At 38.6% G+C, this 18618-nt stretch overlaps 1 protein-coding gene across 8 annotated transcripts in view; it reads right to left on the bottom strand.

Moving 5' to 3' along the window:
- The window catches only part of YAP1 (Yes1 associated transcriptional regulator), a 108532-nt gene that overhangs the window by 35281 nt on the left and 54633 nt on the right, over positions 1 to 18618 (bottom strand). For 4 of the 8 annotated variants that reach the window (XM_074372941.1, XM_074372945.1, XM_074372943.1 and 1 more), the window contains exon 4: positions 1299 to 1418. In XM_074372941.1, the coding sequence (XP_074229042.1) occupies positions 1299 to 1418 (120 nt within the window). The remainder of the gene's footprint in view (positions 1 to 1298; positions 1419 to 18618) is intronic. The other 4 variants (XM_074372942.1, XM_074372946.1, XM_074372944.1 and 1 more) reach the window with 1 other exon arrangement.

Raw genomic sequence — 18618 nt, 5'->3', positions numbered from 1 at the left:
GAATCTGAAGTTGCAAATTATTAAATGCACCCAAAAAGGTCTTGAAGCTCAAAGGCTAGCATTTAAACCAAACCGGGTATCTGTCAAAATGACAGTCTGTGCCCTGAATCCACCTCTGACTTGACTTGAATAGGCGTTCAATCAGTTCATGAAGCTGACCAGTCAGTCAGTTTGGGGCAAATCCGAATGTTGGGGTTTTAAAAAGGTATAAATACATACAGACACAGGAGATCTGCTCAGAATGGGCCTGACAGGGAAGTTATTCTACCCAACCAGCTCCGGGCAGAGTTTTTTCTTTTCCTTTTTTCCCCCAGGATTGTGTTTTGATGGCATTCACGGAGTTAATTCCCCTTTCCCGTAAGGGCCCCAGAGTTGTTGTTAGGTCAACCCCTGTAAAGCTTCAAAGGTTCCCTGTCTCCTCGGCCTGACCTACTCAGCGATCTGCACATTGTTTTCATTTAGCTGCATCCAGTCCAAGACGAAAGCTTTAAAACCACAATGGTCTGCTCCTTTTTAGATTCATTTTTCCATGGCTTTGGAAAAATATCTCAGAAACCCAACTGAAGAAACGGAAAACAGCGAAAAAAAATATGGATAAAAAGGCCCTAATGAGCTTGTATACTATCATCAAAATGTGCGCACTGGGGAGGGGAGTGCTCCTTTGTGCTCATGGTAATTTCTGTCATTTGATTTGGAGGGAAATATGGCTTTGTTTTTTGTTTCCTAAATGAAAAATAAAGAGAAAAAAAGTTTACTTAAAAAAAATAAAATAAAAAAGAGGGCCAGAAGTGAAGATCAGGGAAAAAGTACTTTCGTTGGTCTATCTCTTGAGTGACCAGGTCCCCCCATCCCAAATTTAGGACAGAAAACATTGCAACACCCAGGCACAGGATGGCACTCATTCTCTCTGAAGTCAGGCACATGCAGATACCAGGTCACTGACGAAAGCCGACAGCCAGGTTTTAGATGAAGCATGACAGCCTGATTACTACTGCAGCTAGAAAGACCATTTCCAACAAGATCACCATGTTTCCCCAAATGTGAAAGGAATAGCAAGTCCGGTTAGTAAGCCATCACAGCATTCCTCCAACCCGATGCAGAAGTCCAAGCTAAAGAGCCGATTCAGACCTGAATCTCTCAAGTTTAAAGTGACAGGTATAAAAATAGTGCTGACAAAGCTGGGTGGGTAGTCACTTTCTAAAACTATAAAGCGATGCAATTTAATTTAAATGTACCTTCCCAAATTCGCACACCAGAAAACAGTGATCAAAAATATCTAAAAAGGTTTTGAGATGAACCTTTACCAAAACGAGGGTCAAGTCTGGGGTCTAGCCAAGAGGTGGTCTTGTTCTTATGGTTTATATAGTATATTTCTCCATCCTGAGTCATTGCTTGTTCCCATCCATCAGGAAGAGGACCTATAAATACAGAAAAAAAAAAATTACGGTTGGTTTTTATTTGGTGTACCTAAAAAAAAAAAGTGGGAAGAGTGCTAATTTAAAAGGAAAACACATCCTGACATAAACCAACTCATTAAAACAGAATTAGGCATGTGTTCAGAGAAGTAAGGTAAATCTACAACCTGATTCTTCTACCCTAAAAAGAATCTACCCAATAATAAAATCTGCATCCCCAAAGACACAGATGAAAAAAGGGACAGATTTTCAAAAATATCCTCTGGAAGTCATGACCCAAATAAGTACTATTACTGTCAGCACAAGACATGACATGCAGCGGCTCGGGTGACACCCCCAGGCCAGTCAGCTCTGTGACAGTGCCTTCCTAGGGACTCTGAGGGTCTTCAACAAGGGCTGTACGCAAGCGCTCTCAGAGCGCCCACAGTATCACAACATTCTGCTTAATATAAAGCACAGTTTCGCTAAGCCTGCCAAGTTCCATTTATTTTCATTATTTATGTGATTGGCTCATACCAAGAAAACTATCACAGAGAAAACACAGTCCAAAAAAAAGCTTATTTTTAAGCAGCCCAGAAGTTCCTAGGAGGTGGGGATTGTGGCTGGAAGTTTAAGTTTGTCAGAGACTTGGGAAGGGGACAGGGTAAGTACCACAACTGCTGGAAGGTAAATTTCTCAGGAAGAAAAAGAAAAGATACAACTTCAAAGCTACAGTGTTTAAACACACACACACACAGACAAATTTCTTCTGTATAAGCACAGGGAATTGTATTCAGTATCTTGTAATATTACCTTTAATGAAAAAGAATATGAAAACGAATATACATACGTACATATGTATGATTGGGACACCGTGCTGTACACCAGAAACGGACACGTTGTAATGGACTATACTTCAGTTTGGAAAAAAAAAAAAAGAGCCACAGTGTGAGGAAACAATCCTTGGGGCTAGGACTACAGAACACAGTAAGCATAAGAAGATTATTCCATCTTCATGAGGGTATGGAAGCTAGAGAGCTGCCTTTGAGAGGTAACAGCAATGAAGAGAGGCCCAAAATAAACGACTAAGTTCAAGCATATTTTCTCCTCATCTCCTTATTTCTCCATTCCCCTTCCACTTCCTATTCCTACCAGGAGTCAGGAGAGGCAAAGGTAAACGGGAGAGTCCAAGTAAATGCCTAAAACTTTCCATCTGCGGACCAACATGAAGCGACTGCCTATGGTGCACCAGTCACTGTGCGAAGCGCATTACATACATTAACTCATCTAACCCTTCCAGCAACCAGTGACACCCAAGCAGCACTACTATCTCCATTCTAATGAGGAAACTGAGGCACACGGTGGTGCAGTCTCAACATCACAAAGCTAGCGCCAAAAATGACACTCAAATCCAGCAGCCCGACTCCTGAGCCATTTCCCTCATAACTACACTTCTGTGTATTCATCTCCCGCATCCAAGACCAGAGACAAGGTACGCTTCCTGTGCAGAAAATGGAACGCGTTCCTTCTTTCTGCACTGGCAGTCCAAGCCAGCCTCAAGAGCGGTGCTGGTAAGTACCTCTGGTCAAACACACCCCTCACACAGGCCCAGCGGACCCAACGCCCTAGTTCTAGGCCTCTTTCATGCGTGTCAGGAACAGGCCAATTTGCTGCTGTACTGCTACCAAAGATCTGCTCTGACGGGGCCAAAACCCTGTCAGGGGACGCAGGCATGTGAAACTAGAGTGTTCTGTACTCTTAGCGAGGCCACAGGGGCGAGGCCCTCCCTCCTCCAGTCCTGGATGTGGAATTCTGTACACAACGCCAGCCATGTCCAGGGCTGGGAATCTGCTGTAAGGATCCCATGTTGAGTAACAGGTAAATCAGAAGCAAACTTGTTTAACACAGATAAATCAAACCAGTTTTCTCTGCAGCCTTCACTGCCACTTTGGGCTCTATTTTCCCACTGGGAAGATAAAACCACCAAAACTGAGTACGAAGGAAGGGTCTGTTACTACTTTTGACTGTGAAGACGGCTCAATGATAAAATGCTTCTGAAAAACAAGTGACCAAAATTCTAAGCTCCTAAGACATCATGATGATGAACAAGTCAACAGAAGTCACCGGATGCCACTGGGAGCCTCAACCCAATGACCCCAACAGACCTCATGATAGCGTCCAAACCTGCCTGATTAAAGGGACTCCCTGTCTTTAAAAAAAAAAACAACAAAAAAACCCCCCCAAAAAACAAAAGCACACAGGATCACTGTCTACCCTGGCTGTCTGAGTCAGAACCGAGAGCAGTATCCTGGAGACAAACGAACCTTCACTTCCCGCTCCCCCTCACTCCACACTGCAGGCTCCACTTACATTCACTCTGGCTGATCTGTTGTAGTCTGTCTTAAGAATTCAACCATCAAGAGTTTCCAGCTCTTTTTCTTAACCACTATCGAGCTTTCTTCCTTGATGCCTGACTTCTCCTCTCCTCTCCTCATTCCAGTGTCTACTATCAAACAGCCACCAGGGTGTTCTTAAAATACTACCTACTCAACGTTTATGTGTCACTCTGCCTTTAAAAACATTTCCCTTGCTCTCTACCAACAAAGGGAAAATGCCAGCTGGACTTATTTCTCAGTAAGTCTTCACACACCCAATCCTCACTCCACCCTCCAAGTTTTCACAAAATCATGCTGTCTCCTTGCATGTACCATTCCTGTTACCACAGACATCCTTCTGCGCCACCCCTTATAAACTCTTATTCATCTTACAAGAGAAAGCTCAGATGTCACCTCTTCAGTTCAGTCTTCCCTGATTACCCCACATAAAACTATTAATTTCCTCTTCTACTCTGTATTAACATTTAACAGACTGAACTGTACTTACTTCTTTACATGTCTGTCCTCCAGACAATAACCAGCCACTTACCTTTTAACTCACAGGCTAGCAGCAGAGTAACTGCTCACTAGACACTTACTGGAAGAATGAATAGCCTGCCTTTTGATTCTTTGAAATTTCTATAAATGAGCTTAAAATCATGTAGTACGTACTATTTTCAATTAATATGCTTATAAACAGAATATGTGAATAACATGTTATTAATCCAGTGCCTTCTGTTCCTTAAACTTTTTGTTCATAAATATATTCATTTTTATACTTTATTTGAAGTTAAAAAATGTTTAAAATTATAGAAATACATAATGGAAAAGCAAAAGTTTCTTGTAACCTAATCCCCAAGGGAAAAACTGAACAACTTCAGTTTTGTGATGTGTTCTGGGTTTTTTTTTCTCGTGTACATTCTGTAACACACATGCATAATCACTGATGTCATGTACCAGGCTTGCATTATTCACTTAATATGTTATGGAACTCTTTTCTTGACAAAACACGTTAACTCTCTCTTGTTCTTTTAAATGGCTTCACAGATCTTACTGTACAGGTTTATTAGAATTAATTTATCCCTTTTCCCAGTGTTACAATGTCAGAGTTGTTTCTAAATTTTTTTTCTTTTGCTGATATCAATAATACTGCAACGCACAACCCCTGGGGGCAGGGATGGCAGAAGCACCTCACTAACTAGCTCTATTACTACTATCATATGCCCTGTTCAGATCCCACCATACAGATGAAACACAGCGACACTCAGACACGTCACCTGCCCAAGGTGGACAGTAAACTTCCCCAAGGTGAAGATTTGAACCCAGGCAATCTGACTTCAGAGCTTCTGTTTTTAAACCACACAATATGCTGCTTCCCAAAGATATAAATACATTCCCCTAAACGCATGCAGGTGTTTCTATACATTAGATTTGCAAAACGGAAGAGTGACTTTATCCCTTTATTCACAAGTTTAAATCATTACGTATTTATCATATATAAATCATATATTTATCAAGTATTTTTCATACATAAGTAAGTGTTTAGTATTTCACTAAAAACTGTCGACTTCAGAAATTAAATCCAGGAAACTTTTCACTAGTACTGTTCTTGTATACCATAAACAGTCAAAAACAAACCTGTAACTTATTTTAGACATTAAGATATAAAGGAGAGACCAGCCCAGTACAAATAAACAGTGTAGTGATTGCTGCCTGTTTTCTCATCATTATTTCTAGTTAAAGAACTTAATAATGTACATACAAAATAGAATAATTACTGTAAAATTAATTTTATAAGTACTCAAAATTGATACCAAATATATATGCTAAACAGAAAAGAATGCTTTTATATTCATTTAAGTCGTTCATTTAATACTGGGTGAAAATTTAATGTGTGCAAGGAGATAGTTTAAATTAGGATATTTTCTTTACATAAAAAGAAAGCTACCGATCAAAGGCAAAGGAGTAGATGAGGAAAACAATACCTTTAAACAGCTTTGTCCCACAATTCAATTCTTAGCAGCAGAAAAAGAAAACTGAAAAGAAACAAATCTTCAGTCTTAAAAAACAGTAACAGATCTGGGCTTTATTCACACATAAAAAAGAATTGTTAGTTAAACGATCCTTAGACAATATCCAGCAACCTGATAAAGCAGGCTTCTGAGTCATCGTAAACTATCTGTGGGGTAACCATGAGGAGCAGAGAAAACAAGAGTCATACGCTCTCTGAGCACTGAGTTGCACAGGCCACTCACAGTTTGATTTCAAGCGTATGTTTGGGCTGGAGTTGGAATGAAGTAAGGTCCGTAAGTCCAAGGGGAAATCTGGGCTTCTCACAAAACTACATCTGCAAGAGGAGACTACAGAGATAGACCAATACAAATTTAGAATGCCTCTGAGTTCAATTTATATCCTGATTTCAGTGTGTCATAAACATTATAACTTCTCCAATATGGAGTCTATAAAATAAAGCAAATACAAGGTACAATTTTTAATTTACCTAAGATGATCTATAACAGTGGCTCTCAAGCTTTAGTATTTATCAGAATAGCCTGGAGGGCTTGTGAAAACCCAGGCTGAGCCCCATTCCCTAGGATTTCTGATTCGGTAGGTCAGGGTTTGGGCCTGAACACTCCCAGATGGTGTTGGCGCTGCCGGTCTAAGGAACACGCTTTGAGAACCACTGACCTAACATTAACTACTTGGACTTCTTCAGCTGTATAGAACTGCTTCTTGAATGTATCTAACTTAGATAAAGCTACAGTTATTCACTGTTAGGTATTATGGGCAGTTCAGAGACCACAGAACTGAGCACCACACGTCTGAGAACCGCACACAGCCACGTCTGCTAGAGCAAGACGAGGCAAGCAGCTCGACACCCGCCAAGATGGCACAGAGTCCTAACAAGGGTGATGCTTCTCCTTCCTGAAAAACTGAAACAGCCCAAGCAACTAGTATGAAGTCGAACAAAATGCACTTCTTGTGTGTGTGCTCCAGTGGCTGGACAGAAGTGAAGAGCAGGACCCTGGAGGCAAGGTGAACTGATGCTGCGCCCAATGGGAAGTATTACTGGTAGCTTACCTTCAAACCATTTTCAGCTGAGAATTCTTCACTTTCTCATTTCAAATGAAGAACCCTATCTCTGTGCTGACAAAATATTTTCTTCATACCTAATGCCATAACACTTGTCACACAGTATTACTTGGTTATATGTGGTTTCTTCCAGGCTAAACTGTGAAATTCCTGAACGCAGGAGTGTATATTATGCATTTTTCTATTTTATTGTAGAGTGCTACTACTCAGAAAGGGCAGGAATAAACACTGGCATTAATATAATCAAAATAAATTCAATTAAAATCTTTTATTTTTACTTATGAAAGAAAATATCCTATTTTATCCTTTCTACCTAAGTTCAATTTCTCCATTATTTGGTATCACTTGAACTGAAGGCACAGGGATACAGCAAGCTATTTTATTCAGTAAGTGTTTACTGAGCCCCTACTATATTCAGGCACATTCCAGGCCCTTGAGATATAGCAATAAACAGAACAGTCCCTGTTTCATGGAATTTATGTTCTAGCCAGGAAGACAAACAGATATGCATAATACAATGTTCATTAATGAGAAGTACAGTTGAAAAATAAAAACCAAGTCCCAACCCCACCCCAAAAGAAGGAAATCTGGTCTTTCCGAAATGTGGACCAAGAATGGCCACACTGAGGATGTGACCTTAAAGCTAAGACTTGAACGCAATGCAAGTCAAGCACGTGATAATCTGGGGCATGAGCATTCTAGTCGGGGGAAGCAGTGAGGAGGCCAGTATGAAGGGGGCAGAATAAGCAAGGAAGGTACGAGGTACGAGGGCTCACTTTGTTTTTAGGATCAAGACTCAATCAGAAAAGCTTTTAGCATTTCAACCAGTAAACGGATGAATGGGTAACACCTAAAGGGGACCACCAATACTAAAGGGCAACCAATTTCTCCAAACTCATGGACAACCTCTAAACACGGAAGAGGCAACAATGAACATTTTCACCCCAGATCACGTTTATGTACATTAGAGGTAGGCCCTCAGACAAGGAAAAGATGTGGGAGTTTTCCAAGGCTGGGCTATCACACCTGACCACCACGCAAAAGTCTTCTGCAGAAAAGGAGATTACCAAAAATAAACAAACAAACAAACAAAAAACAAACCACAGGCCCTTCAAGGTAAAGAGAAAGAGGTCATCATTTTAATAAGATGTAAAGAGGGTGAGAAATTTGAATTTGAATAAGAGACAGTGGTAGGCTATAATTAAAGTAATTCATAAATTGGAATTACTTATCCTTGGGGAAAATAAATTTTTATGTAGAACTGACTACTACTGGTTGAATGATAATTTATCTACTACAGCAAATACTAACTTCCTGCTGTATTTTAAAAACAAATAAAATACTCCACATGTCATAATACTGAAGGTGACTCAACACCAACTTCCTGCTCTTGCCTAAGGACCCTCTTGCATCAGCAATGACTAACAAACCATTTGCAATGTCTAATCAAACAAGAAAATCTTGATTATGCCACAAGTTAGACGATCAACCTCTCCCTCTCACCTGCCCCACAATTCAGGGATCAAGAAGTCACCCGGGACACTGAAGGTTCACGAAACACACCCTGATGAGAGGTTCGAAGTACAAGACTGAAGCAGTGTCCTTAGAATGCTGAGAGGAGCAGCCGGAAAAGTCGATGCAATGCATCTTTCAAGAGAAATCTAATTCTGACCAATTTCAGTTTTGAAATTCTCATCTCTTGTGTTTATGATGAATCACAAACTGTACTTACTCCGTGCAAGGCATTGTTCTAAGTTCTTTGCAAGCAAATATTAACTCATTTAATAGTCCCGTGGCATAGGTCCTATTATTATCCCCACTGACAGATGAGGAAGTGAAGGCACAGAAAAGTCGCCCCAGGTCGCTAGCCCAGACTAGTAAGTGGCAGAAACTATATTTAAATCCAGATAGTTGCAGCTCTCCAGAACACATCCTCCAAAGTACTGAACTGCAAACACGATAAACATTAACTAAAAGTAGTGTGTTTTTAAAAATTTCATTTCCTAGAACTTTCATGACACCCCACTGCATCAGTCATATCCATACAGATGACTCCTACATCTTTAATGCTTCTCACAGGGTCGACGCTACTGCCCTCTCCGCTGGACACTGACACTTCACAAAAATATGTTTTCATGTTGAGGTGATTTTACTTTCAAATGCAAATGCACCTGTTCCTCGAAAACTTTAATGCAGACTTTCCTATTTCTATGACTGTATTTTAGCAGTAGCCTCCCAATTGGTTTTAATCAACCACAGCATTAAACATCCTATTACCTTAAGAGCATCTTGCCTTAAACCTCCTCTGAGGAAGTAGCTCTATGACTCAGAGCTCCCTAGAACCCTCAGGAAAAATCCTCAGATCTTTACTGGGTTGGGGGAAGGGTATATAGCTCAAGTGGTAGAGTGCACGCTCAGCACCCAAGAGGTCAGGGGTTCAATCACCAGTAACTCCTCCAAGCAGAAATCAATGAAGAAACCTAATTACCTCCCCCTCAGAAAACAAACAAGCCAAGCCAAGCCAAGCCAAGCCAAGCCAAGCCAAGCCAAGCCAAAAAAAAAAAAAAAAAACCTTTATTGGGTTATATAAGGTCCTCTGTTGTCAGGCATTGCATAGCGCTGCACAGGTTCTGAAAGCATCCACCACTACCATCATGCCCTCCTCACTCCGACTTCTTTCAGCCCTTCAAACTTCTCTCTCTCTCTCCAGGACCTCCATGCAGGTACCCTTCTCCCCGCCCTCCTTGCTTATTAGCTAACTCCTACTCATCCCCACCATCCCCCACAATGAATGCTACTTCCTTAAGAGGGCTCTGCCAGCATATAGTTTCCTCCCCTACTGCACCAGGTGCTTTCTCTTTGGTAAGGTGATCCCATCGCAATAGTCATCTAGTAATCCATTCAATGTTAGTCCTCCCGCTGCAGGGCTTTTTCACAACTGTCTTTCCAGTACTTAGCAGGGTCATGCACTTTTCACCTCCACCTATATCCCCAATGCACCCACCCAAGGCTGGTCTCTTCTTAGCCTCCACTGTTTTTACCCACTGAAATTCCACTCCATTCTCATGCTTTATCTTTGTGATGCTTTTCTCAGTTCCTATCCCACTTGGTAATACTCTTCTCCACCTATGAACTGAGACTGCATTCATTTTTGATTTCTTGGATGCTTACCACAGATTGTCTTGCAATTTGTTCTTTTGCGCTGAGTTTAACTATAGGCCAGGTATGGGAAAAATTTATCATTCTGCCCTAGAATATAGAAAAAGAGTTCTCCATTTTTTATGAGTGGGCATGCTCAATTTTGCAAGCCTGCTGAGAACAAAGATGGCAACATTCATTGGAAACTACCACTAGGTTGGTCTGATCTTGCAGACTTGTGGTTTTTAAAGTACATGAGAACTAAAAATATATTCACCCTTACTCTTCGTAGTTTTGTTTCCAAAGGAGTCTTCCATAGAAACTGACACCTGAAATTCATATGACTGACCTTATAAGCACTAAACAATTCTTAATAAAGTTCTGCCCACGCTACTAAAATTTTTAGGTAGACTCAATGGAAAAAGGGTTGTCATGTAAAATAAATAGTATAATATCATTGTTACAAACTTTTTCGGTGGCTTCAATAAGCCAAACCTGGGACAAGTGTATATCAATAATTTATAAAATCAAGTTTTGGTCAAAGAAATGATTTCTCTGGTTTCCATAGGAACAGTTTTATTCTCAGAATGAAAACTGACAGCGTGCAGCTCTAAGTTATGAGTTCAGGCTTTGTCATTTTTGCTGACCTAGAGGCTGGAAACTAAAAAGATTATAAATACACTGATGAAACAAACAAAGACAAGGGTGGATGCCAATCCATTTTCCCCCCCTCAAGTTCAGGTGCTCTCCTGTGTCTTACAAGTATCTAGAAGATTCTTCTGCCCAACTACCAGAACCAAACCCCCTGGAGATCACAATGCACAGTTAAGATGAAGCTCGGGGCCGTGCGTCTGGAGGCTAAGACTGGAATCCTGGCACTGCTGCTTACCTGTGTTACACTCACCAGCATAAACTGTGCCCCCGACACGGCGCTCATGTCCTCGTTTAGCAGATGCCTCACTGTACTCATTTGACTGATTCCAACCCCTCTCCCTATCAAGCTCTAAGTCTTGAAGGAAGCATCTTGATTTTTTTTGGCTTTGTATCCCTTGAGCTTATTAGCACTACCACCAAACACAACCAATGTTTGTTGAGCTGAAATGACTAAGAACTTATCTCTGAAAAGAATGACTGATTGATCTTGGTTAAGTCAGTCTCTCAGATCTTTAATTTGTGCTCTTATAAATCATATTTTTTTAAACTTGGTAACATTCTGCAGTATTTTTATATTAAATGGCCTCTCATATGAAATGATGGAATCATTCATATGTATTAGGCACCTAGTAAAGGTTTTTTTCCCAACCAAAAATAGGAATAAAATAAAAACAGAGTGGATCTTTAATAACATTCCTATGGTTTTAAGTTTACCATTCCAGAGTCTTCTATCTGTGTAGTCCATGAACCAGCATGACAGTACGACCTGGAAATCTGTTAGAAACGCAGACTCTCAGGTCCTACCCCTGACCTACTGAATCAGAATCTGCATTTTAACAAATCCCCAGGCGATTCCTCCACACATTACTAACTGAGAACCACTGATCTAGAATACAGCAAACTAACAAGGCTTACTTGTTTTTCTAGACTCTTTCATAGAACTACCTACCATTAATCCAAACTTTATACCAGTTTAGCAAAAGTATCAATGTTACTTGGTTTAAAAACAAAACAAAAACAAAAACAAAACCCCAATCACCTCTAATGCATTATAAATGAAATTAAACTCCACAGACAGTATAGTTTACAGAAAACTGAAAGGTTTAGATTCAGACAGACCTGGGTTTAAACCTTGAATCCAATACCTGTAATTATTAGCCTTCTAACTCTGGGCAAGCTCCTTAACCTGCTTGATGCTCACTTTCCTTATCTAGAAAATGGGGGTAAATACTTTCTCGGTTAATTGAGGATTAAAGGAGAAAATGCTTGACAAAGGGCAGGGCTTATAGCAGGTATTTAAAAAAAAAGTCGGTTCCCTCCCTACTCTTTCCTGGAAGTTCTGCCATTTTGTTCCAACAATGTATTTAACTTCTAAAACTCGTGTATAATATGAAGAGGTGGGTTTATGAGAAAAATAAACCTAAGTCTCGAAATGATCAGATAACAAAAACAAGGAACCCACAGAAGGTTTTCCCTTCCATAGGGGAAGGACTCTAGAGAAGAGTCATATTTTTAATGGTCTTCCAGATCTTTCAAGCTCAGACTTCTGAGCAATCACACAAAGGCCCTGAGGATGTGTCTCTGGTCTCATCTCTCCACCATTCTGTCACTAGTTATATGGTGCTGGGGGCTTCAGGCTCAGTACTCTCTCACATAATGCTATCTTCACCTTCCCCTTTCTTCAGCAAACTTAACCCCTACTCACCTACTAAAATTCAGGCCCCGAATCCAATCACTTCTCACCACTCTGGTCCATTTTTTCCCCTGAGTTAATGCAATTACCCCCTAAATAATCTCCCTACTTTAAAAAACTTACTCAGATCATATTTCTTCTCTGTTCCAAACCTACAAGTTCCTACATAATATGGCTTCCATGCTACCTTTCACTGACTCTGTTCCAGCTGCAATGGCCTTCATGCTGTTCCCCAAATGTGCCTTGGCATGTTTCGAACTAGCTACTGTGTTATGCATGGAACATTCCTCCCCTTTTCCCCAGATATCTGCATGGCGCTCAGTTTATCCAGATAGTTGCTCAAAAAACACCAATTACAGAGGCGTACACTGAAGATGCTGTCTAAAATTATCATTTCCCTCCATCCCCAGCCAATCACTCTCCAACCCTGAACTGGGTTTTCTCTTTCCATTTTTAAGTATCTGACACATGGTGTTGTTCATATTCTGTATTCTCATGATTTAGAAAAGTGCCAGCATATCTTAACTATTCAATATTTACCGAGGGAATAAATGAACCTCTGGCTCCTTAAAGATGTCCTCTGCCCTCTGACGACTGATTCACTTGTTCCTCCTCTACCTCCTCAGCACGCCTCTGGCAACATTTATTGTTATAATTATATAGAAAAAAATTGCTTTACCTTGATTCCACAATTCCAGTGGCCATTACAATCTCTAGTACAAAGTAGAGCATTTGATATTTGTTGAATGAATGATTTAGAAAGGGAACAATTCAATTGTCTCAAGGTGAAACTGTTTAAAATCATTTTCCTGTTTGTCTGTTATAGCTGGATGAACTTCCTAGAGGGAAAGGCCATGGATGAGCTCAGAGAACGTTCTAACGTGCAACTCTTTCTTCAATGTAACTTTAGTGAGTTTTTTAGATTTTAACTTAATAGCTTAGTGTTAGTATGTAAATTTATAAAAGATTAGCTTTCTATAAGCTCATTTAGACTTCAGAATGTTCAAATAAAGCAATGATCTTTTGTTATAATTTAATAAAAGTTTTACCACCTATTTACCTTATTGACATCAAAAGAAAATATTATTTTAGAAAACTGTCTATTGTTGAAAGATTTTTCTCATTTCACTAATGCTGCCTATATATGGTAGTCTATGGATATCATTTTTAAAGACTTAGCATCTTAATCTTTCACACAAATAGTCCTCTCATGAGTCATAAAATTACTGTAGCAGGAGAGTATCCAGAAGGATTTAGAAACCAGTGGGAAAGACAAAAATAATATTCCAGCACTTATCAAGAGAAGAAATAAAACAGGCATTTATTTGGTTCTTAAATGTAAATAATTTAATCTCTTTCTCATCCTCTCTACTCCAAAGCTGAGCTAAGTTTCCAAAATTTTACAAATAGTCACTGGAAAAAATTGAACATGGACACTTGTATTTTTAAACACCGTCTAATAACTCACTTTACTAAGAAGGCTGGTGGCAAGAATACGTATCAATTTTTTCCTTTATATTTTTTAACAATATACTCTTATTCTTCTAAGTTAGTCTGTTGGTTAAAACAACAGAAGAAAACTTGTATCTTTTTCTTTTTCATTAGGTTCAGTATTTACAACAAAATCTTAATAACTTTCAGAATTCAAATAAACTACTTTCCCAAATGATTACTTATGAGACTTCTAACAGATTTTTAAAAATATTTGTTATTTGTGCTCTAAAACCAGGTCAATGGACCAGAACAAGTTTGAGTTTCTATGTATCTCCTCTTGGTTGAGAAAATAACCTCTAAAGTAAAGCAAAGAAGACAGGAAAGAATTATCTTGTCTGAAATAACAGTGCATGTAACTGAATGTACGAATACAGTACTTCCTAATACATTTAAGAGTTAGATAATTACTTTGGATATCACGAGTCTCAAATTGAAATAATCTTTTAAAAGAGGAGCACTATAAAAAATACTGTTCTGAAGTTACTGAAAAACCAAGTGACTATATATCCACTTTTCAACATGATTATTTTGGCGTTTCTTTAAAAAAGGAACGAGGAATTGAGGTACTTTAAAAATAGTTTTATATTGTACATTCCAATACATTTAGGTAATATATAAACACACGGCTCAGTTCCAAAATAACTGAGTTTACAGTTTTGCTGATGTATTCGGGGTGGGAAGTGTCTTACTCCGGCAGTTCATTTCAGAATGTTTAGTTGGGCAGACTCAGAGCAAAAACAAGACAATTTCAATTTATCAGCCAACATCTGTTGTTCCATTTGCCAAATGTTGCTTGCCTTGCCCAGGTATTCTGACTTTTAGTATTATTTAGAAAATATTTTTAAGTTAAAAATCTTAACTGGAATTAGTTAATATCAAGAGTGATCCCCAGGGTAGAGGGAGTGAAAAGCGCTCATATCAAAGTAAAATAGAGGCCATTAGCTGCCCTGACATGAGTGGCATGCTTCACCAAGCAGCAAAGTCATGAATTCATCAAGATTAAATAGGGCCGTGTGCAGGGCATCACTGGGTTTAACAAAGACTTCAGAAGAATACCTACACTGGAAAAGATATGATAATTGCAGGCTACTGTCATCTGCAACTTGACTGGACACTTTCATTGCATTATTTTTTCTATTCCACAAATAAATATTTTAATCTTCATAATCCCTATATATTGTTTACTTATAACTTTCATTAAAGCAAAATGGACTGGTTCTTGTTTCCCTATTACTAACCATTAATCATCAAATAAATCAAGATACAAACTATATATAAAACAAACTGACCTTTTTATACTGATTTGGGATGATGATTTTTTAAAAACTATTTTCCCTTTACCTGTGGCCACCTTTTCCTAATTTATCAAAATTTCCAGATGAGAAAAAAGCAAACAATTTTGGTTCAAAAAAGATTATCTGGAATAGGAGACTGAGAGTAACTAATAAAGTACACTGTCTCTGTCTCTCACTCCATTCATTGCTTTGACTTTGGACTTTATTACAGTTTTATTCCTGATGGATACACTTTAGTATATTATTGTTCCACATATTATTACTTCAGATTGACAAATAATTTCCATCTTATAATAATCAAGAACTTTCAGAAGAGTCAGAAACATTTTGACCCATGAAAAGAAGAAAACCATATTTATATTTAACACTCTTAACTTTTATACCATATGGAGAATCTATGTGACTCCAAAAGTCAGACGATAACAAATGACTTGGATAAGAATCAGTGACCCATATTTCATGATAAAAAGCTTATAGAGATAAACATAGCCCCCAAAGTAGAGTGGTAACAGATTTTAAAAGTCATTTTGCAGGAGGGAGGGTGGAGCTCGGTGGTAAAGTGCATGCCTAACATGCCCGAGGTCCTGCGTTCAATCCCCAGAACCTCCAGTAAATAAATAGGTAAATAAATAAAAACTAAATTACCCCCCTAAATAAACTAAAAGTTGTTTTAAATGAAACAATAATTATCAGTTAATATAAACTGATTAAACTGTACAATATCAGACCACATCATATTTACTTTTATATATATTATACCAAGCACTGTATATTATTAATAATTATGTACACCCATCACTTTATATAGATTGTGTCACTTAATCCTCACAATAGCCCTATAAATTCAGTATTACTATTATTACCATTAGCCCTATTTTCCAAGTGAAGAAATGAGGCACAGGCAGATACAGTAGCTCATCCAAGACCTCACAGGCAGTTAAGTGACAGAGCTGGGATTCAAACCCATATTCCATCCCAGAGCACTTGATCTTAACCACTGTTCTAAATTCCTTTTCAGTTCACTCCAAAGGTGAAAAGCAGAAAGAATGTAGAAGTTTGTGAACTACAACACGAGGCAGAAATGAGCAATGCCTAAAACCTGTGGTCAGCTTTGCAACGCCTCACGTTTCCTTACCTTCCTGTGCTTTTTGAAATTAAAAACCTCGTATCAACCTTTTATCTGTCATTTTCTCATTTCACATCTGTTCTGTCGTATTTTTCTTGGTAACAATCTCTTGCTCCCTTTTGTTCTTCTGTCCTCTGGCGGAGATTACACAGAGCAGAAGCGACACAGCAGGCAAATTACCAAGGCAGCGCTGTACCGCCCACTTGGCTTGCTTCTGAACACTTCCCCCACTGCACTGAAGGTGCTGAACACACTCCTCTGACGTGCATCACCTTCCAAGATCAAGAGGGCGTTTCTCCCCCGTCCTGAGGTGCTTCCCAGGAACGCCACGCCGCTTTTCATAATGGGAAACCCTGTAAGTGCTGCCCTGGTAGATCTGGGCATTAGTCAGATAAATGCCTGCCTTTAAATTTGAAAAGAATGAATGAATGAGCCCCTTAAAATGCACCTGTAACAAGGTATTTGGCTGTGGGTGTTTACCGAAAGTAGATTTTTAAGAAGCAGATAATAGGGTTCATTGATTGTGCTTAATTTAAATGAAGGTGTATGCTACTTACAATGGTCCTAAACAGTCACCGGTCCTTTGACACCAAGTTATTTCTGGATCATCACAGAGTATGTTTTCCTGACTTTACTGTTGCTTTAAGATTCAGCAATCTTGTGTGTCACTGTTAACAAGCTACTACTGAAAAACTAACATTTTTTTATAAATAGAGCTGGTCATAGGAGAATTATCACTTTTCTCTGCCCAAGTCCTTACATCTAACACAAAAACCACTAATGTTTACCCAGCTTTCAGTATATAGAACCATTTTATACAGATCCCAAGCATGCATCAAAAAGATATCAAATTAATGTGCTACAAGCGTAATATATTTAATATAACTTGTAAAGGGCAATCATCAAGTAATTTAACAGAACATGGTTTGTGTATACTTTTATATGTGTATATATATTATTATATATTTTAATGTGAAGTAGAATAGAACCATTATCTTACTGAATTATTCAAATTTAATTTTATAATTTAATTTTATAATTTTCTTTTCCTCACCTTTCAAATTCTTTTCACAAAATTCACTGTCTTGCCAAATAAATGGACAGTTAAAGAATATACATTAAACTCCTCAAAGAATCATAGAACCGTATAGCACAGGGAAATATACACAAAATGTTATGATAACTCACAGAGAAAAAAATGTGACAATGAGTGTGTATATGTCCATGAATAACTGAAAAATTGTGCTGAACACTGGAATTTGACACAACATTGTAAAATGATTATAAATCAATAAAAAATGTTAAAAAAAAAAAAAAAAGAATCATAGAACCTAGTAATCTTCATAGAAACCAGTAAGTCTTGCCTCTCATCCTTTCCAGGTGCACCTTTGTTTTAAGTGATTTCTCAAATTACACATACTTCGAAATTTCACCAGTTACAAATCATACATCTCCATTCTAGCAATGCAATCCATCATTTCAACCTCATATTTTGAAAAGGGACTTGTAAAAACAGAAGTAAACTAATCATTTAGTCTCCAAATTAGACTGAGTCAAAGAAATAGGATTTCATAAAATCTTAGAACTGGAGAAAACCTAAAAATATAGTTCAATCCAGCCAACCAATAAAAATTATGCAGAAAACTGGAGAATCTAGAGAAACCACAGTCTTTTAAGGAAAGTGGTCTGATTAGAAATAATTAGAGCAGAACACAAAGCTGGACTCAAACATCTGAATGAGGAGAGTTCTTTTTTAAAAACACCAACAATAGAAAGTTCTTGTTAAAATAATGATAAAAATGTAAATCAAGTTGCATTTAGCTTGACTAGCCCAGTAAAGTGCTTCAAAAGAGCTGTGTCAACTCTTTTATGTAAAGACTTCAGATTAGCAGGTTCAGAAGGCACTCCTCTCGGGGTGAAAACTGTCTTCAGTTACCCTGCTTAACTGGCAGCAGGTTTGCTTCTTTGTCACAGGAAGTGCCCTGGAAATTTATTTAAATACCCTCACAATTCTTGCTCACTCTTTCCAGGCTCTAAAAACTCCTCAGAAGATTATTTTCCAAGCACAGAGGAGCATCCCTTTTCGCCGTTTTTCCCAAGGAGAAATCCTTGACTGAGAAAGATAAGATCGTTGTCTCTAAAAGCTATTTAAGAAATCATGCTGTGTATCTCAGCAAAGAATGCACAGCCACAGAGCACCATGGGTTCGTTCCAGATGGAGAAGAGAAGCCCTTGGGTGGAAACCTCACTGAAATAACATTATGGCTATAACTTTATGTGAACATGAGGTGGATCAGGATTACAGTTCCCATGACATTCATTCCAAAGCATTTCAACACCATGTACAAGTCTTATT

This window comes from Camelus bactrianus, chromosome 10 (genome assembly GCF_048773025.1).
Source record: "Camelus bactrianus isolate YW-2024 breed Bactrian camel chromosome 10, ASM4877302v1, whole genome shotgun sequence".
NCBI classification, from domain to species: Eukaryota; Metazoa; Chordata; class Mammalia; order Artiodactyla; family Camelidae; genus Camelus; species Camelus bactrianus.
Note: the sequence above shows the minus strand (reverse complement) of the source record. Positions and strands in the feature narration are given on the sequence as shown.